At 36.2% G+C, this 25,963-nt stretch overlaps 1 protein-coding gene across 1 annotated transcript; it reads right to left on the reverse strand.

The window, feature by feature from the left end:
- Positions 1-25,963, reverse strand: ak3 (adenylate kinase 3). The gene is made up of 5 exons (XM_039750800.1): positions 25,389-25,963; positions 14,582-14,701; positions 8,704-8,876; positions 7,769-7,887; positions 1-1,467 (listed from the first exon to the last, which is right to left on the reverse strand). Exons 1-5 carry the CDS (start codon positions 25,534-25,536, stop codon positions 1,347-1,349), a joined length of 681 nt encoding a protein of 226 aa, XP_039606734.1. The 5' UTR covers positions 25,537-25,963; the 3' UTR covers positions 1-1,346.

Genomic DNA, 25,963 nt, shown 5'->3' on the forward strand with positions numbered 1-25,963 from the left:
ATGTCTCCACAGAGCTGAAAAAAAAAAATAGCAGTGGGCACCGAGTCATTGTATGACAACAGATTCCTGTTCAGTCTTTTCAGTTTTTCCCCTCCATGGATTATTCATTGTATGTCACACACAGTGGTAATAAAACCTCATGGATAAAGCTGACTGTGGTAAAAAGACACACTTACTCGTGTTGGTTATTTGCTAAGATAACTGATTATTTGTTAAACACATCTTTTCAATTCCACAGGCAAGTGATATAGACCCTCTGTTCCCCTAAACTGTTCTTGTACATGATAGTGGTGAAAGTATCAGCATACTAAATGAGCAAATAAGACACAAGGAAAATACAGCATTGTTTAAACTCCTGCAACACAAAATGTCTGGTCAGTCCAGAAAATACTGTTTAGGAATATTACATTCTTAAGATGGTAAACCACTTTTTAAAAAAAAACAAAAGCAGAAGCAACATCACATATTAACTGGCCAAAAATTTACAGCAGCCTGTCTGCTATAAGCTACCTATTTCAGAAATACGCTGAAAGCACAGCTACTCCGCACCAGTCAAGTTACTTTGTGTCCCATGTAAATGCTAAACAACTTATGATAAAGTGGTTTTCAGATCAAAGGTTTTGCTAGCATTGAACATTATTATCAGGGGCAGCAGAGGACGGTAAAATATCACCTACCCTAAGCGAAAGTACAACTGATGAGACTATTTTAATTAAAAAAATATAGTTCAATTTTAAAAAATTCTAAATAATGCTATATACCTTTTAAAATTCGCATCCTACTTGCAACTTCAGCTCTATACAGGCAGCAAATAGAAAAATATTTTCACACATCATTTTTCTGTTCCCTTAATGAATTTCAGTTATGTTCTCAAATATCAGTGTGATCAAAAAATATTACTTTCTGCTTAGCTAGGGCACTGATTATTCACGTTTTATCAGATTACTAATAAACTACATTGTAGCTGTGTGATAGGAAGAAAAAAAACACTTCCTTGCAAATGTACACTACAAGGCAAGAAAAAGCGAATGCACATACAGTATTCAGAGCGCATAGTTCTTCATGATCAAATTAAAATGCTGAATGATTTAAAATGCTTAAAAAAAAAAATCAGCAAATGGAATATTAAGAAGCAGAGCTGTCCTTTACATAAAGAGCACTCTTCATTGAGTACAAAAAGTCAATGCAGTGCTGATGTAAAGAAGCGAGTTTTTCTTGGCCCCATTTAAGTACAGTGGTAGAATCCTCTATGGAATGTGATCATTTCCTCTTGATTGTAGTGGCAGGCAGTGGTCACGTAGTCACATGTAGTAATCTGGGCTGGCTCTAAAATATCACTCAAGATTTCAAACTTTGCCAGCCGCTGCCTTTGGGTCATCAGGGATTCTGCTGCATAGAAATGCATGAACCTGTGGCCAAATCCGGTTAGTTTCTGTCCCTGTGAATGTCTCCAGTATCCCTTTTTTTCTGTAAAGAAACACACATTATGAAAACACAATGGTCAGATCACAATAAGACACACATTTTTAATAAATACATCTTAACCTCGGAAGTGAGCTACTGGAATAAAAAGTTAAGTGTTACTGTAAAAGCAAGGTTTTCAAGTGATACTTTGGTCTCCATTCATTTACATGCAGTTAGAGAGCTGTGATATTTTAAACCTAACAACAGTGAAGATCTATAACCAGTGTGTCACTGGTTTTGCACTTATATAAATAGCCTCTGTGATGAAATATTACTCTTTCAAATAATACATAGTATGCTCATACATGCTTATTATTATCACTTTATGTTAGAGTGCTAACTTTTTCTCTACAAGTCAATGAAAAACTATTTTTTGCGCTCTGCCAGGAAAAAAATGACAAGAATGTTCTTTGTTTCCCTGATATAACTGGGTGGTGAAGCTCCTGCTTAGATGCTGAGAAGTTTTATTGTACCAAAATATTAGCTTACATAAAGTGTCACCATATTTTGGCTTTGGAGTACCACTGTTGCTGATCTGATCAATCCGGGGATTTTTTAATTCCAGCTTTTCATTACCTTCCAGCCTCCAAACCTCTGCAGGCTCTAACGCCATTTGGATGCCATAATGACTGACACCCTCAGGAAACTACTGCATTTATTACTGTCAACTTTTCTTGTATGTCCCCGTGTACAACCTGATTAGGGATTTGGATGCTGAAAAATTCTTTAGTACAACCAAAGTATAACAATTATTATTTGTGGTGGTGGTGTTTTATCTCAGTTTTGGCTTTAAGGCAGCCTTTCCATAGTGCAATTCCCAGCAATAGTCTTAGCCCATCCATGGAGTCAATGCACAGATCTAATTGATTAACCAGAAGTGTGTCTCGTCTTATCACTTGCTTCATGATCCACATAAACTACCCACAGAGCTTTCTTTCCAGATACCATTAGCACTGGAAAGAAATCAATGTTTCAAATCCCAGCTTCTTTTCAGGGCTTATAGATAAACTGCCTTAATGCTGCAAACCCAAAATGCAATAGCTCTTGTCGTATGAAAGGAAAGTTTTGTAATCTATTTTCCATAAGCCGTTAATCAGTGCTCTTTGATCTTGTTGGGAGTTTAAGTTTTTCCGCATGTAACAAAGCAGGATATACAGTTTGTGTACCACGAGTAAAGTACTTTTAAATAACACAGTCGTGTAACTGATGTTTGATTGTGCATCATCTACTAGAATTCCTCATGACTTGCATTAGATAAGACATGGTGCTAAAGCCTAAATAAGTAAATAAGAAAGCAAGTTTCATTTTCTGAGGATGACAGAATAATCCCTCATCCCTCAAAACACACACTGCTGTACTGATGCAACTACTCCAAAATGTACAACTGTACCAGTGACCAATTTAGAGAAGAAGGTGATAACTGAAAACCCAGGTAGCCAGTCATTGTGAGCTACGGAGAAAGGACATAAATCATTGTCCCCAACTTTTGAAAAAAAATAATATTTCCCCCAATTTCATGTTCCAAAAGAAAATATGACAATGCTCATTCTTTAAGCAGTTCAAGTTTCCATTTCTCTGCTGCCATTCAGCAGCAGGGGATGTTTCTGTTTAAAGTTACTTACATCTTTGGTTAAATGTTTTCACTGGATCTCAGTTTAGCAGATGTCTACTTACGCATAACATGGAAAGTCAAGTTTAGTACTGTTAATAGAAAAAATGCTGCAAATCATTGGACATCTTTTGTGCAATGCTACATACTGTGAATGCAGCCTGACTCTATTTTATACAAATTTCAGCTTGAAAGAGCCATAATTGTAATTTAACACAATATTGACATCCAGTTTAAATTATTTTAGCTAACAATTTTAAACAAAGTTATTTATTTGAGCATTTCCCAAGTAATCAACTGGTTTCTAACACAGTATGTTTAAACAAATAATAACAAAAATAAAAAAGTCTTTACTCTGATATGGCAATATGTACCTGTTTGTAAAGAAATAATGTCATATCTGAAACAAAGGTTCAAGTGTATTTGCAAGAATTTTCCAGGAATCTATATATATAATTCACTAAGGCAAGACAACCATGGAAAGCACGCTGGAAGAGGCGTGGATACACTAAGCTGCCGACAAGTGAGACACCTATGGTGCACGCACCAACTCCAAGACCATTGGATACGACGACAACTCGCAGGGCCACGCCCACCAACTCGGACGCGACGACACAGAAAAAATGGCGTCATTTATATTCGTCTGTCGTAGAGGCCAGATGCAGTGCAGGTCAGGTTAATGCCATGTGCATGTCATGCACCTCCGAGCTACGTTGACTGTTCATAAAGGCATGTTTCTAGCGAAGGTGAATCGCCATATGCAGCGAGTGAAACGGTTTGCGAGGGGTATCCCATGGGATCCTTAAAACAATCCTTTACAACTGAGGTTGAAGCACAATGAAGTAAGCAGTCTTTAAAAACCAACTTTTCGGTTACGACGCACGACCGCATGCACCATAGCAAACTGTTTTACACGCTACATACAGCTATTTGCTTCCACGACAAACATGCGTCTTCTTAGATGCTCCTGCAGGAACACGGAAGACGTTTTCCTGCCCACCAATGCTCCTTTTTCACTGGATGGCGTCTACTTTCGTTCTCTAGGCATTTACACTTCCTGCCCATTTGCCCGGACGCAAAAACTCACCGACCACCCAGTTAGTCCCTTTCGTCTGTGGTAAGAGTCTGCATGCACGTCTGAGCCACGCGGCGTTTGTTATGCCGCGGGTTCACTATTGTGTTGTATTTTGCTCTCTCCATCTTTTCATTCACTTACTGTTGTATTCTCACACCAACCCATTTTAGACATCTGTGTCTTTCCAGAAGTGTTTAGCATTCAATAAATAATGCATGACATTGACCATGTGTCTACCCAGCGCAGAGAGGCGTGGGTAAGCCGTTGAACCCCATTCGGGCTGCAAGCCGTGGAATTCCCACTAAATGTGACTCATACACTCCCACTCATTACGTCCCTACACTTTGTGCACACCCCCCTCCTACCGTGGTCGGTTGTCTTGGTGGATTATATATAGAAAAGCAGCCAAAACTAAGGGGTATCCCATGGGGTCCTTAAAACATTCCTTTACAACTGTGGTTAAAACACAATGAAGTAGGCAGTCTTTAAAAAAAAAGAGTTTTCGGTTACGACGCACGCCTGCGTGTACCATAGCAAACTGTTTTACACGCTACATGCATCAATTCGCTTCAGCGACAAACATGCGTCTTCTTAGATGCTCCTGCACTTTGTTCACACTCCCCTCCCACCTTGCTACTACCATGATCGGGTGTCTTGGTTGGATTATATATAGAAAGGCAGCCAAAACCGCACAGAGCAATGAAAAGTCTAGAGTTCCATCTTTTCATTCTCTTTCTGTTGTATCCTCAAACCCTCCCTTTTTAGACAACTGTGTTTTTCCAGAAGTGTTCAACCATCATTAAATAATTATTCACCATTTGTTATGCCGCGGGTTTACTATTGCGTTGTATTTTGCTCTCTCCAGAGTTCCATCTTTTCATTCGCTTACTGTTGTATTCTCACACCAAACCGTTTTAGACAACCGTGTCTTACCAGAAGTCTTTAGCATTCAATAAATAGTTATGCATGACATTGAGTGTGTGTCTACCCGGCGTGGGTAAGCCGTTGAACCCCATTCGGGCTGCAAACTAAGTCCCACCAAGTGCGACTCATACGCTCCCACTGGTTGCGTCCCAACCCTTTGTACACACCCCCCTCCCACCTCGCTACTACCGTGGTCGGGTGTCTTGGTGGAATATATATAGAATAGCAGCCAAAACCGCACAGAGCAATCAAAGTCTACGTCAGTCACAGGTACATCTGTACTGTGTAAAGACGGCGACTCAAGTGACGAGTTGGAGGTGGGCACATGAGTGGGCAGTGCATACTGAACGAGAAATCAGCAGACTAGCATGACGGACGGAGTTGAATTGACGTCATTCTCCTTTCCTCCCGTTCCACACTCTGCGCCGTGCACCCCCATCCCTCCGTCTGGCAGAAGAAGGCACGAAGACGGTGCGCAAGTTTTCAGTCACTTCAGACGATTGTGTGTTGGTTCGTTCCGTGCATTGTTACAATGCTGCTTTTCTTGCTGATTTATTACATTACTGATTTTTCAAATGTTAATTTTCTCCCTCTGCTTAAAAATCATTAAAAAATCGTCCTGATTATGTGGCGTATGGTACGCCGCAGGTTGGCTAGTGCTACTATAATTTTTTAGCATTAGTGGTCATTTAAGGTATGAAAATGAAAGTGCAGGCCCCATTTAAAATCAAATTTTGTTGTCACATAAGTTATACATACAGCATAATATGTAATAAAATGTTTAGTTGCTAATCAATAAGGCTGTACATTTAAGAGGAATATAAAGGACAATAACTATAAAGCATTACTTTATAAATATAAAATCATTTTGTTAAATGAGTGCAATAGTATGCATCATAATAGAATTATAAAATATGTGACAAAAAATGAATAATGACTAAATAAATAACAGCGTAAAAGAGTTAACAATAAAGCATCATGTAGCTCTAGACACTTCTCATTCAAGATGCAGATGGGCAGTGGAAAAAAAAAGCTCCTCCTCAGTCTCTCTGAAGTGATCTTCAAGCAGCAGTACCATTTTGCTGACTGCAGCACAGAGAAGACGCTGTTTTTGAGATGGCTGGTGTCACTGATAATTTTCCTTGCTCTGGTCTGACATGGCTTAGTGTAGATGTCCTGGAAGTAACCCACCCACTGATGCACCCAGCTAACGACACCATTATTTTCAGAGCCTTGTGGTCCTGCTGTGTGTTGTTTTCAAACCAGCCAGTGACACCTCCTTTCAGGATACTTTTGATGGTGGATGCATACGTCTTTAGTAACTGGGAGGGCAGCATGGAATCTCTGATGCGTCTGAGGTGGTAAAATGCTGTTGTGCCTTCTTCATCAATAGTGCTTTGATCCAGGTCAGGTCCTCTGTGACGTGGACACCAAGGTATTTAAAACTGTCCACCCTTTCCACATGAGTATTGTTAATACTGAGGGAGTGGTAGTGCCTCTGCTGTTTTCTTCCAAAGTCCACAATAAAATCCTTAGTCTTGCTGACATTCATAAGAAGACTGATGCCCTTGCACTAGTGTGTCAGACATTCTACTTCATTTAGGTAAGCCTGCTTATTGTTGTTAGATATAAGGCCTACCACAGCTATGTAATAAGCAAACTGGACAATTATGTTATAGTCACATAAAGCAATGCAGTCATTTATGTACATGAAGTACAGCAGAGGACTTGGAATGCACTCCTGTGGAGCGCCTGTGTTTAGAGTAAGGGATGAAGAAGTGTGGCCACCCACTTGAACCAACTGGGGTCTGCCTCTCAGAAGTTAAAACCCGTAGTGGATCTAATTATTTTGGCAGAGAAGAACATATGTAATTTTTTACTAGTCTCTCGAAACATTTCACTGCTATAGGTGATAGTGCTACAGGTCGATAGCCTTTCAGAGAGGTTGGACTTGCCTTTTCAGGTAAAGGAACAATAATGGATTTTTTAAAGCATGTTGGTACTACAGACTGGGCTAAGGAAAACTTAAATATTACCATCAACACTGGTACAAAATTTTCAGCACCGATCTTATAGATCTGCATTTTCACCTTCGGCCTATATGGGTTTTTCACAAGTTATAGCTCCAATATTTAAGCACAAGATTAACTGGTGACTCTAAATTGGCCCAACATGAGTGCATGTGCCTTTTGAAGGTCTGCTGTCTCCAGGGTTGGTTCTTGCCTTGCGTCCAGTATTGCTGGTAAACTACTCCCATCCCATGACCCTGGTTGTCAGTATGTGCAGGCTATAATACACAGATGCCCTTTCCACGGATGATTTCTGCCTTGTGGTTCAATAAGGGATAAAGAGAATATTAAATGGATCCATTTATGCCCACCTCAAAGATGATGAGCTATACTACAATACTTAATTGGTAGTGGATTGTTGTGTTTGTGGCCAGAGCTAAAGAACTGAAATTAAAACTATGATAACCTCATGGGGCTGCTAGTCAACTAAAATGCAGCTAGAATGTCACTTTTTTTTTTTTTAAAGATGTGACAAAGATCACACTCTTGTTTCTCTGATCTCGTGAAGGAAACTCTGCATGTACATCACACCCCATTTTAGTTGAGGGCAAATCTTGCCTAAGCACTCAAAGTTATAAGCCAGTATATACATAAATATATATATATAAATTATCTTAACACACTTACCTGTAATATTCAAGTACTGGCTTAGTCTGTGTTTCATAGGCCTTTAACCTCTTTGTGACAGTTTCTGGTTTATCATCATTCCTCTGTACTAGGGGTTCTCCAGTAATATTATCTAAACCCTGCAGATAGCATAGAAAGCGAATCAAAAACAAAATAATATTATTAAGGATGTCCATTTCTATGCAATTAAACACGTTTTATTATCACAATTCAATAAAAAATATTTTACTTAAACAGTTCATTTTTAAACAGAAAAATTTTCAGAAGATGATTATTTTTAATTTATAGTTTTCGTAGCTTCTTAACATGAATTACTTAGCATTCTTAATCCTGTTTAATTCAATTCAGGGTTCTTGACAAGGAACAGACTATTATGGCAGCAATGGGTGCCATAATAATACTGTACACACGGTTAAATTAAAAAAAAATAAAATAAAATAAAACTTCCTAGTAAAGTGTCTAGTCAATAGACTTCCCCTGATTCTGGTAAAATTTGCAAGACAGATGTAAATACAAGGGACTAATATATTATATATATATATATATATTATATATATATAACACAGAAAGTCTCAGCTTTTTAATAAGTGGTCTGTGATGTAACCATTAACAGAAACCTCTCCCTAGCCGCAGTGTAGTGTGAAAATCATTGTACCATTTAGAAACACAATTGAAAATTTTAAAATAGGTAATAGATTTATCTACATAAAACTCAGAAAGTTCAAGTTATTTTTTAAGATTTTTATATTACATATTAGAGAGGAGATTTGGGTGCCAATAAGGACAAATCTGAAAATAAAACATGAAAGGTGTTACGTGATATTTGACATCAAAATATTTCAGACAACCCACATGCAGTTCTTTTCCTTTTAAGAAACTATGCATAAAGAGTATCACAAAAATTTTTAAGAGCTCCGCTGTTTGGAAAAACTCACAGGTATTTTTGGGGGGTTGAAGTTGGTATTGTAGACACGGCCGCTTGCTGGATGCACCCACCGTGAAGTAAGGCGCTCTTTAATTGTTTCAAAAGGCACATCCAAGTTTATCACAGTATCAATGTGATAGGCTTGATGTAGGGACTCTGCTTGTGTTACTGTTCGAGGAAAACCTGTGAAGATGTTTGAAAAAACATTTGATTTCTATTCAAAGTAAAATATATTCAGTAATCTTTGGCTGTGAGTGCAATCAAAATATTTTACTAAAATAACATAAAAATAAAATACCTAATGCTTTGTTGTGCTCAGTCAGTAAGTAAGTCTTTTTAGACAACAGCAACATGCTTTACAATCAATAAACTGTACAATACACGCTAATGCATTTTTTAAACATTTATATGTATTTTTAAAATTCTGGGCCTAAAGTATGCAGTGGTAATTTATGCAGCCAAGCAAATCATAAATTACACTAATACGAAGAATTACACGTACAGTCAAGTAATGAGGCAAAGTACAATAGGAAACCTATTCTAGCTTTAAGCCTCTCACTACTTGTGCCCTACACCACAATTCCCTGCCAAATTCACAAAGTGGAGTGATTAAGGAATTCATAACATCATAAAAGTTATTTTTTCTTTAAACGTACCTATACTTTGTATTTAAGGACCACTATACCAGTAAATTCTCTTTTCTAAAAAACAATGCTTAGGAAATCTTTGCTTGCAAAAAAGCCAAAAAGATTTGGAGAAAATCTTCACTGTGGAAAAAATGTAAAAAGAATGCTTGATTATGCCCATTTAAACCATGCAAACTGAAACTTAAGAAATACATAAACGTAGCCAAAACTGAGAAATCCTACAGCGAGTTGCCCAACATATACAGTAGTTGATCTTTTGATTTTGATTTTAAAGGAATAAGACATGTTGGTTTATTTTAAATTAAAGTACTCCCAAATTTTGTCTTCTCTAGAGCATGCTGACTACCTCTGTCATAATATTACCTAATATAATATTCAAACCATGCTCAATAGGGAGTAACAACTGGTAGACTGGTTTGCCTTTGTAAATGTACATACTGTGTTGGAAATTTATTTTATCAAAAGATTTTTTTTCTGTATGTGAAAGATATGAGGAAATTTATATAATTAATGAATAAATAAATAAATAAATAGTTAAGGCTATTAAAATATATCTCTAACAATTAATGACGGAAACCTTATTCATAGTAAACTATACCAGTTTACAAACTGTCACAAAATTGTGCAATTTAAATATATCAACTTAAACTTACCTCAAGATGACAAGAGTTCAAAACTTCTCTAATATGAAGGTTAATATAATGCTTAGTATAATTCTATATATGGTACAAGTTATTTATGTAATGTCATACAGAAAACACAGTAGTTCTTGATCAATTGATCTTTTTTAGATTTGAAAAAAGCAAACTCCAGCAGAACTAGTCCAATGCTTAAAGAAAAGAAAACTTTTTTACACATACAATTCCCTTTTTTTGCATTTATTTATATAAATATCATACAATACTACCTTTTTTACGTACAATGTACAGTAATCAGAAACAATGAAGAGTAACAGTATTTGTTTGTGATTTTATGAAATCACACAAAAAGCATGGTTCAACAATTATGCAAAGAAACATCTAGAAAAACATGAAAATCTGTTTTGTAGTTCAGCTTCATATTCACCATTTGAATTAAAAGGAAATTTAGGAGATCAAATACATAGTTTTCATGAAACTAAAAATTTGAAAGCATACACATATTGAAGATTTGGTCTGCTAGAATGGCAACATACAAATGTATACATTTGTGAGACAAAAGTAACTGAAGTAAACTGTGTACATAGTGCCGGAAAAGATACAGTCAGTTTGAGTAAGAACTCTTACCCAAATGACACAAACAGATAGAAAGCAATAATTTTGTCTTTGAGGCACAGATTTTCTGCCTAAAAAATAAATGCAGTAAAATTTCAGTTTAGGTATCCATTATAAGGAAAGATTAAGCACTTTTTCCTTAAAATTACATATGAATATTAGGTAGTATTATAAATACAGGGGACGTTCTGCACTTTTTTTTTTAACTCCATTTATTAAGAATTTCAAAAACAAATTACATGTACGATATAATTTTCCCAGGACCGTACCAACTTTTTAATGCCCAAATACTACTCCTCCCACCTTAACTGCTTCCAACGAAAATATAAAAGTGTGGAAACTTTTTGAACGTCCCTTGTATATATAATAGAATAGATAACTTGCATAACTTATAGCATTAACTTGATTGACTTTTCAGTTACAAAAAACTTTAAAATGTTGCCTTACTAAAGTCTGTTACATAAATACTCAAGCCAACACAAGCATAAATGTTCTCATGAGTTCCACATTCAGAAAAGGTTCTTTTCTCAAGTAGTTTTTGTCTTGAATAGTTAGATGTATCTGATTGACTGACCACCAGCTTACCACATAGATGCTAAATTATAATCAATTAATGCCAGATCAGCTCTTGTAATTTTATAAGTAGGTCTATTCACAATGTTCTGAATGTCCTTTCTGCTCTGTGTGAATCTGTTTTGATACCACATGGTGACACCATAAGTGAGGATATTTTCTATGGTGTGTCACACAGAATTCAGTTTTAATATTACTAACATGCCAGAATAATAATTACCAAAGCTCCTAGTCTGTGTTCTGTGTATGAGAGATTGTTGCATTTGATGCAACATCCACACTGTTACACATCTTGCTTTCATGTTATTTCCCTGATGATGCACTGTAAAACATTGCCTAGGTGTGTATGCCTACCTTTCCAAGAATGACACCACGTAGGCTGCATAATATGGAAGACTGTATTGCCTAACTCTAGGAGATGATAATTTTTATTTATTTACTACATTCAATACAGTGAATATCAGATTTCTGTCTCATAATTCAAAATAAGGTATTCTGTATATATTCAGACAAACTCTAAACATTTAAAAAGGCAACTCTCTAATAGTACAAAAAAAAAAAAAAACATAAAATATTTATAAACACATGCTGTAAGTAATATAATCAATTACATATTTTACAACACCTCTCTAAACTTAAAGATAAAATGTTATAAATAAAGATATTTAATAACTCAAGACATAAAACATAAGCATTTTAAACACGGCATAAAACAATGCTAAATGGCTATGCATTTTAAGATTCTTTCTGCTTTTAATAGTAATATTATCATTTATATGGATTATTTATGAAAACTTTACACATGGATCCCTAAAATGTTACCATAACTTTTAAGACCTCCTGCTCCACTTGACTGGTTTAAAGTGAAAGTTTTATCCGTTTTGTAAAGGTTAATCAAACTGCTTAGAGATCTATAATTATGAGTGGAAGTAAAGCCACCAGTCTGCAGTTTTAAAGTAATGGTTCTTCTATGGTTAGAGCTAGTGCTGGGCGGTATACCGGTTCATACCGAAAACCATTTTTAATTTTTGTTATGATATGATATGGATTTTTCTTATACCGCAACACTGGTTTAAATTGCCTAAACGACATTCGGAACGTGGTGCAGCGGGAAACTGTTCAAGTGGGGACCTTTTTCACTGCTACACCTCTAATCACAGAGGTGTTGCCCGGGGGCTCTTTTTCACTGCTACACCACTAAATAGGTAGTGGTAGTGTAGGTATTGCGTGGTGAAAATGGACAGAGAACATTCCGAAACTGAAGCTGAAGCAGACAATAAAGTTGAACATGATGACACAAAAGAACTTTTGCCGAAAAAAAGGAGTCACGTCCGTTGCCTGGAGATACTTTGGTTTTAAAAGGTCGGATGTGGACCATTATGTACAAATGTGTAAATACTGTTTCTATACTACTGGATAATATTGCAAGCCAAGTTGTACTTGTTTTATTTGTTTTCAATACAGTGTAATGTACCTGGGAACTGTGTAATAGGTTGACGACATGTTGACTTTAATCTCGACTTTTATGTCAAGATTAAAGTTGACATGTTGACTTTATTCTCGTAATTTGTAAAGTAGAATGTTGTAAACTAAACTTCATCATAAAATGAATATTTTATTTACTAGATTTTCTCAAACCCCGTCATAAGTTATATGGCACATTAAATGCTTTGTGTTAAGTGTTCCCCGAGCCATGTTAAATCAGTACGTGCTTCTTAAACTGACTTCCTCTTGTACTAAGGAGGTGCCGGCAGCGATACCCATTCATACATCCAGTTTTTTGGAGCCTTGCCACACCTCCCATAAAGTTCTCTGCACTGAACATATACAGTACTTGTGGACCCCTTACTGTGAGGGAGAAGCACTACCGCCTCACTACCGTGCATGTTTAATACCTGCTTTAAATTCTTGATATCATTTTTATGATGAAATGAATTATCTTAGCATTCTAAATTTTCAGAGAGCAGGAATATCATGAAGTGAATGGATTCTATGCGGTGATCTCTGCTGACGCCGCCTCTTGGTGCGGAGGAAGTCAGTTTAAAAAGCGCAGTGATTAACAACTGGGTCAGGGAACACAACACAAAGCATTTAATGTACTGCATTAACTTATGACGTGGTTTGAGAAAATCTAGTAAATTAAACATTGATTTTAGGGTGAAGTTTAGTTTACGACATTCTAGTTTAACTATAAAATAAATTATGAGAATAAAGTGGAAATATCGACTTTAATCTTGACATAAGTGGCGAGAATAAAGTGGAAATGTCGACTTTAATCTTGGCATAAACGGCGACAATAAAGTGGAAATGTCGACTTTAATCTCGACATAAGCGTCAAAATTGAAGTGGAAATGTTTTGTTTTTTTCTTCCCTGTGTCAGTATTTTTTTTTTTCTTCACTGTGGCCCTGATACAAATCCGTAGGGCCATACCACAAATAACATTATAAATGCAAGTTGCAGTTTTATTATTTATGTATATAGCTTAGCTTGAAGCAAGGTCCATATTAATGCAGTTTGCCTAAATGATGGTTCAGGTGGTAAAGATGTCATCACCAAGTTGCCCTTGTTTTATATTATTTTAATGTGGTGAATAATGTGTAATGCACCTGGGCTTGAAGTCTTGAAGTAATAGTGCAACTATCAGTAATAATACTATTGTTTATTTTATTGTTATTATTTATAAGTTTAAATACTTTGCAGTTTAATGATGGTAAAGTTGTTTAAAAAGTCACTTTAACGTGTCAGTGGACAGAGATTGTTAACATTAACAGAAAGTGTAGTTGGTTTACAAAAAATATTTACTATTTATTCCTTTTCTAAGACATGTTTATTGCAATACAATGTTTGACAAGCACCTCTGGATAGTCTAAATGCATCTTTGGATGGTTGAAAATATGTTGTCAAAATTAAGTTTAAGTTACTGCAAAATTTGTTCAATAAAAAGGTTCTATATTTTGACTGCATCTGTCATGTGATGTGAATCCTTCTCTTCATTAGTGCCACACCCTTGAAAACTATCACTTTATGGGGCCATGCAAACCTGTATTAATACTTGTGTGCACATTAAAATGTTTTTTTTTTTGCACAATGTACAATGCTCATGACAGTGCAATAGGTTATTCTTAGCCAGTCTACTGCAGTAATTGCAGTGGAAAATATGGTTAACATCCACTCATGCATGGGGAAAAAAAATACCTTTGAATACCGTGAAACCGGGATAATTTAGAAAAATACCATGATATAGAATTTTTGTCATAACGCCCACCCCTAGTTAGAGCACAATTTGCTTATGCAATAATTTAAAAACACTGAAACGGACTGAGCTTGAAGGAAGGAAAAGGTATACTTTTGTACCAAATGAAACAAACAATAAAAAACGTAACAGTATGATACTGATTTAGAAAAAACCCCTACCATCAAGCAGCCAACTGCAGTTCTCTAGATGTTTCAGATCACCAAGGATAAGCCTGGAGATAACATCATCAGGGACAAGCTGACCTTGGTCAATGTAAGACTTAACTAGAAGGCCAATTTCTGCAAACATAAAAAAATATAAAAAAAATTAATAAAACACTAGAAACATGGCTAGATTTATGCAGGTGTCAAGTTCCTGAAAAGGCTAAACAACATTAATTATACATGCAATGCAAACGTTACCACATACCTTATCTGCTTCTCTTTGTCAACATGATGAATGTAAAGTGTACCTCTTTATATCACTTTCTGAAACTGATTTTTTCCATTGCAGGACTGCTAGCAGCAACCTACATTATCTGAGTCCTCACTGCTTCACATGCACATCAGTTGCAAAACAATTTTCAACAAAGCAAAAGAAAATGGACTTTGGATGCTAGAATAGTGTTTTGAGAATCCTCCATTTCCAGTCCTTTTTATATTATTTACTTTATACCAAGCATAATATTTTTAAGTGGACTCCTAAAGCACTACTGCCAATTCAGTTGTGTAATAAGACTTTTCCTGACATCCAAAGCATCACATTGATGGGAAAGGGAGTGCTGTAGCGCCTTTACAAGAAGGCATAGAATCCAAAGCTTCTGATCAGTAATGTTGTAAGTAATGCTAAATATGATTCAAAATAACTGTTAATAATTTAAATTTAGTGTTAAAAAGCATCTTCAGGTAAACTGAACATAACATTCTTAAACCAGCTTAATACACTTCAGAAGATTATCAATGCAGTATTGGTGGCCAAATTTAAATCAAACAACTTCATTAAAGGAATAACTCCATAAATTCCATAGTTCATTTAATATATCTGTTCATAAATGGCCACAATTTTCACCATGAAAAGCAGTTTGAGAGGATGAGAGATTATTATAAATGACAGGAACTTTTTAAGTTGTAATACATAAAACTGGAATTGGCAGTGATTAGCACTGTAGCCACACGGTTCAATAGAATCTGTGTAAATTTTTTTGATATTCTGTGCATGGAGGGTTTCTTTGGGTACTTCAGTTTTCTCCCGTATTTCAAAGATATGCATCTTAGACTAACAGGTTATTCTAAATTGTCCTGGTATGAGTAACTGTGGGTAAATGCATTGTGTAAGAAACTACAACCTATCAAGCTTTAAAAGAAAAGTAAAACACAATAGATCAAGGGATCAACTGCTTGATATGGCCACTCTAATTTGTAAAGTTAAAGTATTTAAGATTAAAAGAGCAATAAGTGTTAATAATAATCTGGGCAAAGAATCCTCAAAACTGCATACCATTAAAAATCACTAAGTTTAAAATGCTATGTATATTTAAAAAAAAACAAAAAACAAAAATAAGCCACATAAATATCACATGAGAAACCCATAGAAAGAGGGATGGTCAACTGTCCAGCTGGTTTTCTGAAATCCAGAATGGAGTGGTCTAATCCATAGTATCTGGGAATACTGACATATAACACATCTTCCTGTGGTATATCAATGGCCTTTCTTATGCATTGATGACATCAAAGGTATGGAATACACAAAAAACTGACATGAGTGTGGCTTGGAAGTAGAATATGCATAGATTTATACTTTTATGTTTGGAACTAAATATTTACCAGTAAATGTTATAACTAGGCGTGTAATAAATAACATGTTGGGAACTAACAACTGAGTGACATTTCCAATTGACTTTTGTAGAGCAATGAATTAGAGATTTAACAAGTGTGGATATATGCATGTATGAGACATGCAATGAAATTTCTCTCTGTCCCAACTGCTTCCTGCCTTGTGCCTGACAAATATTATGTTATGCAAATATACTTTGACAACTAAAAAATTAGAATTTTTGATATTTTTTGTCTGAATTAACAAGTGCAAGTGAAAATCATAATTAGAAATCACTGTACAAAATCAGTGTAACCAAAATTGAACTGTAGACACTTGAAATTCAAACTCTGACTAATCAAAATATATTTACAGATATATCTAACTAGATTTTTTATTGATGTCTACATAACTGTACCTAAAATAGCACAAAATGATAAATGTAAAAAAGGCTTTTCACAAATTTCACGTAGTCAATAGATATCTTGGCTTGAAAGCCACAAAGAAGTTACTAGAAAAGTATCACAGCAAGAAACACTTATAATAAGACTGTCAGATCAAATGTCACTATTCATATATAATTTGAACTTTTTGGAAAAGATCTTATTCAAAGGCAAAGTCTGACATTCTATTGTGAAATAATGGCTGTTATCCCGTACAAATTTTGCCATTGTGTTACTCTGGGCACACTATGCAATGCTGCAGCATTTCGCAGATCTGCTTTTGCACATTACAAAGAGCCTTTTAGAAATTTTCAATAGTTAGCTTAGTAAACCTTCCAGCCAAACTTCCTTCACAACTTAGTTTGGAACTGTTTTTCTTCTCTCTCACGGGACTGTTTTTTTAATAATAATTTTTATTTATATAGCACCTTTCCCATGCATCCAAATCCACAGAAGTACTCTGAGAAGACTTTATAACACAGGTAAATTAAAAGTATAGTTCATAGTCCTGGGAATCAGGCATGCAATTCAGGTGGAATCTGATTCTGATTCACATGAGCCTGTTTCGATTTTGATTCAGTTTAATTTTGCAATACTTCTTTTTAAAATGATTGTCTGCGAAGACTAATGTTAAACATTAACAACTGCCAATATTAAACATTAAATTTCTTTTTTTTATTTACCCAACCAGCAAAACAATGAACTGAAGTTATCTGATAATTTCTATTACAATGTAAAAAAAAAAATCTTTAAAGTAATAGCCTACTCCGCACGTAGCCCTCTCAAAGTTAGTAACACTTCTGAAAACAGTGAAAAAACAAAAACATTCAGTGACATCTGAGGCCCGATCATTTCTTAGACACTGGAAGCTGGTCAACATTCTTGGGAGTGAGTGAGGCGACTTCTTTGTGCAGTAATGTTGCCTCGAGCTGTAGGAAAAAAAAAAACAAAACCCTTCAGCAGGGACACTGGTCCCACAGCTACAAAGGTGGCCCTTTGCTAGATGGGACAAAAGTAAATAATAACCCTCATGTGCTCTCCACCAATTGAGTGGATTTTCTGATAGTGGAACGGGTTTATCTTACCTGTATCTGGTAACTTCCACAATAATGTTAACTTTTAATATTTATTTTTTCTAGCAAAGCAAATTATATGGACTTTACAAGCAAATGCAGCATGAAACGAAGACTGGCTTGGACTGTAACTTCAGAATGTGCAGGTGATGCATCAATAAATGATCTCTGAGATCTGTGGTATTACCACAATATTTAACCCCTGTACACTTTGCAAATATATTTGTTTTTTTATCAGTTGTTCTGCATTTCTGAATGATTTAAAATTCAGAACACTTCCAAAGCATGCTTTAAGGATTGAAGGTGCTGCTTTCAGATTGCCACCTTCTGCCATTGCTGTTAGACACAATAACTTATTTTATTAAATTTAGTTAAGCAGAGATGGTGGGTAAATACTACAGATGGGAGGGAAACTAGCACCATACTCAGGATAAAAAAGACCTATATACATAAAAGTCTCCAAAAATATTTACAAAGTCATGGGCAAACTGCATAAATTAACAAGATTGATTTGGGGGTTTTATGAATTGATATCAAATCAGCAAAACCAAAATTGGAATTAATCATAAAATCTGTATTTTTTTCTCATCCCTAATCATTCAGCATCTGATCCTATGTCGGTTTTCTCTTAAACCTAAGATCCTTGACTGTTGTTTCATGCTAAGATGGTTGCTTTAATGCAAATAGAAAATAACTTGTTACATTTCTGATTTTCCTTCTATTATTATACACTTTAAATGTCTACTTTAAATAGCCTTTTAGTGTCAACTATACACATTTATTTATCTTAGACAACAAACAACATAATGCCTAAAACAATGAGGCATAATGAACAATATTCAGGCCATCTTTATTACATTTCTGCTGAAACTATAAATATAGTTTAATCCAGTCTGATATTCCTTGTTGGCTTCCACTTACAGCACTCAACTCCATGCTACAAACTTAGCAAATCGGTCCACACACAGCATTTACCTTACACCAGCTATGTTCTTCATTTTGTTTAATTTTTTTAACTAACTACATCCTACGCCTCTTGTGATTTGCTCCATATTTATCAGCTGCTAACTTATTGTTTCCTTGTCAACACCCAAAGTCATTAAATAGAATTTGAAAGTTGCTGTGAATAGCAATGTCGGCTAAACAAAAATAGTTAAATAGTTAATGATCATTATAATGTAACATTTAGTACATTAAATTATTTCATTTGTGAGATATGAACAGACTCACTATACTTCAAAAAAGAGACGAACAACGAACTCATGTTTTTGGGTCTAAAGCATAATAACAAATAGCTTAGCTAGGGAAAAATTAAATAACAACTGCATTTAGCGTGTTTAAGCAATTACGGACAATTTAGTCTGTGCTGAATATGTGCATTAGTGGCAGTACTAACTGTGTCCAAGTCTAATTTCTTTTTGATCACATGGCTTTTGTATGCACAGAGAACTCAATTTTTGTGAATGTTTGTTTTCAGGTGACTCTTTGAATTGATAACTGCAGTATTGTTACTTTATAACTTGGCATCCTAGTAATACTTCCTCACCCACCACTAGACTGAAGACAGGTCCTTCTCTCTTATAGGACACACCTGTGTGTGCTTTTTCTAACTCTGGTAACAATACACATACAAATGTTCATGTAAAACCCATAATCATTAACCTAAGTTTGAATATATCTAAATATTTACTTATTTTTAATTGAAATATTCAAACCTCAATTTTTGGGTAATTCGACAGCCCTAACCTATAATGTTCTTTGTGATAAATATATACTCTGCCTGATCGATACAATTAAAACTGTATATAGCATATGCTATTCTGATTTTACATTTAAAATATATGGTACTTTTTGTTTAATTAGACATAACTTTATTTCCCATACTACAGCTTGAACTCTGAGAATTAGACTGTAGTATCTCCACCACAGCACAAGCTTCTTTAAAGAAAGGCTACATAGAAGCATCTACAAAAGTAATACAGTAAGGCGTACAACCTCAACAAGAAAGCAAAAATGGAGGTGTTAAAAGCAGCTGTACAGCTGCACTGTCAAAGTAAAACCAATACAGCTACATCATGTAGCTCAATACCAAATAATAAGACTCATTCTCTGGCCTGCATACTTTGTTGCTACTGAGGTTTGAAAGCTGCACATTTCTCATACTAATCCAGTCAATGTGCCCTATTAAGACTTCCATAAAGGCTTTATACTAACAATAGTGGATCTTCACAAATAAGCATTGCTAGCTATTTGTACAACCAAAGTTAATAGTCCACCATGTAACATTGCTGCCTTAAATTAGAGAGTTATCTCCAACTTCAAGCCCTGCCAGACAATGTTTGTTCGATGAGACACAGGTGACTTCTCAAGAGCAAAAGTGGAGCTGCTTCGTAAAACATAGCTACAGTGACTATTAGAAGTATTCGCCCCCTTGAATGTTTTCACATTTTACTGCTATACGACAGTGAATTAATAGTGAATTTTATTTGCGTTTTTGACAGTGATCAACAAAAAGGACAAAGTGAAAACGGATCACAGCAAAGTGATCTAAATTAATACCAGATATAAAACATAAAATAATTGATCACATAAGTATTGACCCCTTTTAATATGGCACACCTAAATCATCACTGGGAGAGCCAATTAGAATTCACATAATTAATGAAATGGCAATCACCTGTGCAGAGTCAAGGAGCTTCAGTTGAGTATAGTATAGTATAAATGCACCTGTATCTGGAATGCTCTACACGTGGGAAGTCCGTAATTTGGCCTAACCCACACAATGAAGACAAAAGATCACTCCAAGCAACTCTGCCTGAAGATGAATGCCAATGTACAAATCAGTGTATGGATGCAAGAAAATACCCAAAGCACTGAATATCCTTTGTAGTACAGTTAAATGAATCATTTACAAATGGAAAAATTATGGTACCTCACTTTTCTTTTCATGTCACATATTTTCTGTAAAGGGGACAGTTCCTTTTCTGTGGTGGGAATGCAACACACAAAAGTGGCCAGCGACCACAATTTGCCCAAGGGCCTACATTGTACAGGAGCTCATTGTTTCATGAGAACAAAGTGTGTGTGGTGGGAAAGCACTTAAAGTCACTCATGAGGCCAATTCCCACATTTGTCCTTAAAATGCCATCAACATACTGTATAATGCTGCCAATACCAAAACTCAAACAGGATAAAGGACAGAAACTAAATAAAGCCTCAAAAAAACTACTGCTGAAATGGTGCAAAAAAATGCCTAGGCAGGTATCCATACCAGTGTGGCAGGAATCACAGCACAGACAAACGCAGCCATACACACACACATACACCTGCCTTCACTAGTGAAATCCACAAATTGCACACTGAACAGTGTGATGAATTAGACTTCCTATAAAATCAGATTATTAAATATTTTGCTATTATTTTGTTCAGATATTGATACTGAATGACATCCTCTATACATTAAATAATCGAAAAATAATTCATAATCACAGTAATAAAATTCTAGTATATAGTATTTTGTTCGCAGAGCTTTGTGCCTACACTCAGTGAAAGTTGTATTGTGCTATGACTTATAAGGGATTCTAATTAGAGCCCAGAAGAAACCATTATTTTAGCTGCTATTTATGCATAAAGAAAAAAATAAAACTACAAAAGTACACATTTTTAAAGATTTTTTACTTGAGCAGGCTCCCTTAAAAAGGATTAAGAAACTGGATGCACAAACATTCATTCATACCATACAGGGTGAATGGCCTCATTTTGGCATTTAAAACTGCCTGGTTAAAAATTAACAGATAAAAATTCTGTACTCAAGATAACAGGTCTATTAACTTTATGCAAAGTCACGAATGCTAGGACTAGCTGTTAGCACAACACAAGCTAGAAATGTGGAAATGCTGGCTATGAACTCATACAGGTCTCACAGAGGACAGGTCAAGTTCTAACTGTTAGCAAGGCAGTTCTACTTCCTGTTAACCTGCCCCACATATTGCGAAATAAACCAACACATAAATCAAACTCTTTAAAAAGAACAAGATGTCCATAAAATGTACTCATTTGCTTGAAAAAATGGCAGAAAGTCCTAGAATAACTAGAAGCATACAGAAAAGTTCAGGTTAGAAAAAAACAGCTACACTAGAAAAGGTTTTGTCAGATGTTGCTCACTTGAGCCCTTTCTCATGTCTTCTCCACCTTAACCGAGGTAGTAATTTTTCATTTTGCTTTTCATTTACATATTATGTCTAGTTTTTAGGACTAAAATGCATTTGCTGCTCAGCAGTCACTGAAGAAATGGTAGTGCTATCTATGGTCATAAAGAATGTGGGCTACCATGTGCTTTGATTTAACTAGGACTGTCTTAGCCTAGCCCTAAATTTCAGCAGAGAGATTTCTGTAGAAATTGAGAGAGTAGGATGCAGTACAATATAACAACAGTGAAGACAGAAGTTTCTTGAATTCCAATTCATGGTAACATTGAATTGCATCAGTTTTGGCTGCTGCTTCATGTGAATTGCTTACTCTGAACATGCATGCATAGGGAAAAAAATGGAAGAAACCTTAGGAAAGGCAATTCAATGTTTGGTGTGGCAAGGTGGCACAGAGGGTAGGGCTGCTGCCTCGGTATTCAGAGTTCAAATCTTGTGCCTAGCCTTTGTCAATGTGAAGTCTGCACATTCTCTCTGCATTTATATGGTTTTCCGCCCACATCCCAAAGACATGCCTTTTAAGGCTCTGTCACATTTCACTAACTTTCTAGGGATTTCAAGTTACAGACTTCATTTACAATTGACCCTCAGAGGCTGTAAGACCATATACTAGACAGGGCAAGGCTGGTTCCTAGCTTGCTCTAGAGCTGCCAGGGTAGGCTTTGGATCCCCAAAGCTATAAACTGGATTAAGTGGGGTCGAGGATATTACATTATGTTTGCTTGCTTTACTGTGGGCAAGTATAAAAAGAATAATTCTGCTGAATTAATGACAAATGACAACTAACAGCATCAACACATTGTGTGGACAAATAATTCAGAATTTATAGCATTATATTTAAAGAGTCACAAAAATATAGCACAAAATGATTTATTTTTATATATCATGCTTTCACAATAATGATCAATTAGAAAGGTGCAGGTGTGCAAATAACTGTGGCACAGAACAATGTGTGTTTAAAATCAACCTAAGAACTCCTGTTAAAAGAGTTTGTATGACAAATCAGCTGTAGCACTATGTGACACTTAAGATAGATGAAGCAAGCTCAGTAAATGGATTGATAAAACTAAATGATAGATACATAATGTTACATGGAAAAATAATTAGGCTGGCTACTTTATAGAACTATTTGTACTTAAAACAAAGTGACCGTCTGCCTTTATATATTTACTTATTCTTTTGCCTCTTGTCTATTTACAATTATCAATCAACTGCTGAAAAAAATCACACTCTGATTCATTTGGATGAGTTGGTATCATTTTATAGGTTCAAAACACCTTTTCGGTATAACAAAGCATTGTCAAGCATTAAAAACAATCCATATCCTTAGAATGCTTATTCCAGTAAAGGACTATGTAAAACCAGAGCCTATCGCATGCACAAAAAAGGCTACAAACACAGCTAAGACAAAACAGAATTCATTATATTAACTGAAATATAACAACACGGGATAAGTACAAAAAGAATATCACACACAAAAAAACAGTTACAGTCCTTTAGTCTTTCTGTTCTTCAGATTTAAATAGATCCCTCCTATATATTGCATTGCAAAGTCTCAAGCTTGGACTAGTCCTGACATCTGACCCAGCTGTCTCAGTCTGACAGTTAAGCAGGAGAAAGTGGATCAGTTGGGCTGTGTATTCAGGAAGTATATCCCCAGTGTATCCTATTTTTATCACTCCAATCTGTTAATTCATTTCTGTGATTTATATGACATTTCTCCCGGTCATGTTATGTAGCTATGTAAAGCTTCTTGCATTGGTACTTAACATAAAAAGGAGCAATATTCAATGAGGACTGAGTGGTTTGTACAGGTTGCAGCTGAGACACAACAGCGCGGACCACTGTATCATGCTACTGCAGTGGTTAAAAATTCTCCATCTTAACTCAAATTTAAGTCTCTTGGCCTGGATACTTAAAATATGTGTGGATATTGAACTCTCTGTTTTTACCTCATATTCCAATAGATGTTAATTTCAGTCATTATATGTACTGTAACCACATGATCTGACTTATGTAGGTTGGCAAAGTCAACATTATTGCGTACAGGGTAGGATCAAACTGTGGATGGTTTCCCACAGGAGAGTAACACCACACAGAAAATTGTGCTCCCTTGTACAAGAACAATTAAGATTCATCAGTTTCCCAGACACTTCAAGAATGTGCATACTGCACATCAGCACCAAACAGGCCCTTGTTTTAAACTCTTGTCTCCGGAAGCTAAGATAGTAGTGTCAACTACTCTTTATCCTGATGCCCATAAAACATATAAGGTAAACTGACAGCTGCTGTATCAAACTGGCCAAGTAAGAAACAGCAAGGTTGAGTACAAAATTATGCTTTGATGGACTCGAATCCTTTACCATGCTGATTCCAATCTTGTTCTTAATTTTGTTGTGTGATTCAGTAACCCTGCAAATGGACATAAAACAATGTACTATTTAGCCAAGTGAGAATGAGACCCTTTCATGCTCTGTTAATTGTGAACAAAAGCAGAGAAACTGAGGCAATGTAGGACTACACACTCACAAAAGCAGGAGAACTCATTTAAAACTAGGAAAACATACCCGGGACTTTAGGGCCGAGATCCCCGTGCCTGTTAAGCCTAGCAATGCTACAATACGTGGTGAAAGGCAGATTTGAAAATGAAAATAACTGAAAATGGATGACCATATCGGTAAAATACTTAGCAAAATCTTTTTTCCTGTTGTGCATGTTTTATATGAAGGGAACTAAATCAAAAGTAGCTAGGTTAATTCTTTTTCCTCAGCATTAACTGAAACTGCAAGGACTAACGGCTTTTTGCAAGGCAAGTTTCCCCAACTCGGAATATAAGCAAATTGACAACATGTGGTGTCACATTGGTCAGAGTACACAACACACAGTCTGCCTCAACTGCCCCGCGATCATGGGGGTCCTAATCTCGTGACTGGTCAGGCTACGTGCGCGGGCTCACTCTGATAGGATCTCTTATTTAATCAGCTGTGTACCACCCTACACCCCCTTTCCAACTGAATGTAGAAAATGAGATAAATAAGCAAATATAGCAAATGTGGTTTTGACCTATGAGCCTGATGATCGCTAGCAGGAAAAGAAACTATTGAAACTTGAGCTGCTGACTTATCTACAGTTCCCACACGTAATGCCCCCCACCCCCCCCAACACTTCCATACAAACAAAGTACTGCGCACTTCAATGTAGTGAGAGCCTCAGCTACACTTGCGCCAACAAGGCGATTAATGTTAAGGGCGATAAGAAAGTGCGCTTTATGAATCCACCGATTGTACTGTAGTTATTGAAAGAGCAGCACAGTTTCACTGAACAGATGCTGGCAGCCCCTGGGTGACCCTGCTGAATTCTCCATCTAATGAGCCCATAGACAGTTTGCACCGACATATGAAACGTGTCCGTAAAGCCAACAACTTTCAGACGGCAGCGATCTCAACTGCTTACCTGACTGGGACTTCATATTTGCCCGCAGGACGTCTCCGCTGGACAGATGTTTTAAACCAAAACTTTTCACAATCCGGTCCGACACCGTACCCTTCCCCGAGCCTGGGGGTCCCATGATGACAGCACGAAACAGCACACGAACGACCATGATTCGTTTCAGTGAAAGTTTTATGCTTGAAAAAAGTAATCAAATCGCATTCGGGTGGCAGTAACGACTCACACGCACGGCGTGACGAGAAATAAAACCAACCGCGCCGAGCGAAGTTCTACTCGGCTCCCCGCTGGTGGGAGGAGGCGGCCGCCGAGTAGGAGGGGGAAAAGGAGGAGAAGGAATACAGATTCGCCTGCTTTCCAAGAGCTGTCCATTCACAGGGAAGGGGAGATACGCAGTAGTTGGCAGCTTTTTCTTTAAAGTTTTATGTACTCGCAGTCTGATTGAGATATTTGTGCAGATAAACGGTTTTAGAGCACTCTTCTCTATTAATACGTACACATATGATTTTATACGGTTCAACACATAACGAGACGACTAAAATAATTGTAAAAAAAAACTTTTAAGACTCTTTTCCCATTTC

The sequence above is a fragment of the Polypterus senegalus genome, chromosome 4 (assembly GCF_016835505.1).
Source record: "Polypterus senegalus isolate Bchr_013 chromosome 4, ASM1683550v1, whole genome shotgun sequence".
Lineage (NCBI taxonomy): Eukaryota > Metazoa > Chordata > Cladistia > Polypteriformes > Polypteridae > Polypterus > Polypterus senegalus.

What these genes read in the sequence shown, in the direction of transcription:
- ak3 (XM_039750800.1), bottom strand. Translation starts at nt 25,536, where the DNA reads ATGGTCGTTCGTGTGCTGTTTCGTGCTGTCATCATGGGACCCCCAGGC. An exon ending in AAATATGAAGTCCCAGTCAG is followed by an intron (nt 14,702 to 25,388) that starts GTAAGCAGTTGA and finishes TTATGTTTGCAG; the next exon opens with AAATTGGCCTTCTAGTTAAG. An exon ending in TCAACCCCCCAAAAATACCT is followed by an intron (nt 7,888 to 8,703) that starts GTGAGTTTTTCC and finishes TGCTATCTGCAG; the next exon opens with GGTTTAGATAATATTACTGG.